Source organism: Phytophthora parasitica (genome assembly GCF_000247585.1).
Source record: "Phytophthora parasitica INRA-310 unplaced genomic scaffold supercont2.12, whole genome shotgun sequence".
NCBI classification, from domain to species: domain Eukaryota; phylum Oomycota; class Peronosporomycetes; order Peronosporales; family Peronosporaceae; genus Phytophthora; species Phytophthora nicotianae.
This window is the reverse complement of record NW_008648998.1, coordinates 846,213-847,429: the sequence shown is the minus strand read 5'-3', so window position 1 is coordinate 847,429 and position 1,217 is coordinate 846,213. Positions and strand designations below refer to the sequence as shown.

The 1,217-nt window shown below is 53.7% G+C and overlaps 1 protein-coding gene across 1 annotated transcript in view; it reads left to right on the top strand.

The window, feature by feature from the left end:
- The window catches only part of PPTG_07597 (hypothetical protein), a gene marked incomplete at its 5' end in the record, with an annotated part of 1,072 nt that extends 273 nt beyond the window's left edge, over positions 1–799 (top strand). Inside the window, one exon of the mRNA XM_008901874.1 lies at positions 3–799. Coding sequence (XP_008900122.1) covers positions 3–618 — 616 coding nt within the window. The 3' untranslated portion in view covers positions 619–799. The remainder of the gene's footprint in view (positions 1–2) is intronic.
- Positions 800–1,217: the final 418 nt, after the last annotated feature.

Sequence of the window (1,217 nt, the reverse complement as noted above, 5' to 3'; positions counted from 1 at the left end):
CCGGGTCACTACACGTCCCGCGCCACGCACATCCACATCCTCGGCACGTACAACGGCACTCTGCTCGAGAACAACACGTACTCGGGTGGCTACGCGTCGCACGTGGGCCAGCTCTTCTTCGACCAGGACCTCATCAGTGAGGTGGAACTCACGGCACCCTACAGCACCAACACCCAGGAGCTCACGACCAACGCCGAAGATCAGATCCTGTCCGAAGAAGCTGCCGAAGACTTCGATCCGTTCTTCGAGTACGTACTGCTGGGTGACTCGGTGTCGGACGGCGTGTTGGCCTGGATCTCCGTCGGTGTCGACATGACCCGCGCACAGACCATCACGGCGGCGGGTACGCTGACGGCGGACGGCGGTGTCATGTCTGAGTCCACGAACGCCATGGGCGGAGGTGGCGGCATGGGCCCCGGCTCCGGTATGGGTGGTACGGCCCCTGGCTCCGGTATGGGAGGCTTTGGCGGATCGGTCGGTGGTCCGGAGGGAAGCTTTAACGCCGCATCATCGGAGACTGATGTTACTCAGAGTACCACGACCGGCGTCACGCAGAGCACGACTTCAGGCAGCGTTGCAGCAGAGGCGTCCGATCCGGCGTGTAGTGTGCGCCTTTAGATGTACTGTTGCATCGCGACGAGAGCAGTGAATTTCATGGAGACCGGCCGGTTGGTCAGTCTGGTTTGGTGCTATGCTCTTTTCCGGCAGAACGCAAGTTGTGTAGTGAGACTGGGAATATGGTCGAGCAGTTGTGGTGGTTGGTCATATTGTATCTCGGAGAAGCATTGATGTGAAAGTCTGCGTGTTTTCGAGGTCTTTTCTCCGTTAAAGTTGAACGTTGTTTCGTAGATTTTTGCTAAACCTGATGGATGGCGTTGCTTCCCTAGAACTCAAAACCGAGAACCCAATTACTTCAGATTAAATCGACACTTCAGTGTCAAGTTTCCAGCACCAAAACTGCTGTTCACACACGTCGCAATATCTACCTCACTCAGTGGTCTCTCCACACCAAACTCCATCGCTATCGTCGGTTCACCAATGTCCATTCTCGAGCACTGCTTGAATTTGGTGCAAGTGTGTGCTGAAGCAAAGTAAAAGCATCACCATCAGCACGCATAAACAAACGAATCTTATGTTGTATTGGAAAGCAAATACACGACTGCGAAACAAGTAATTGAGTATATAGAACAAGAAAACTTTATCAAACCCTTCTAGAA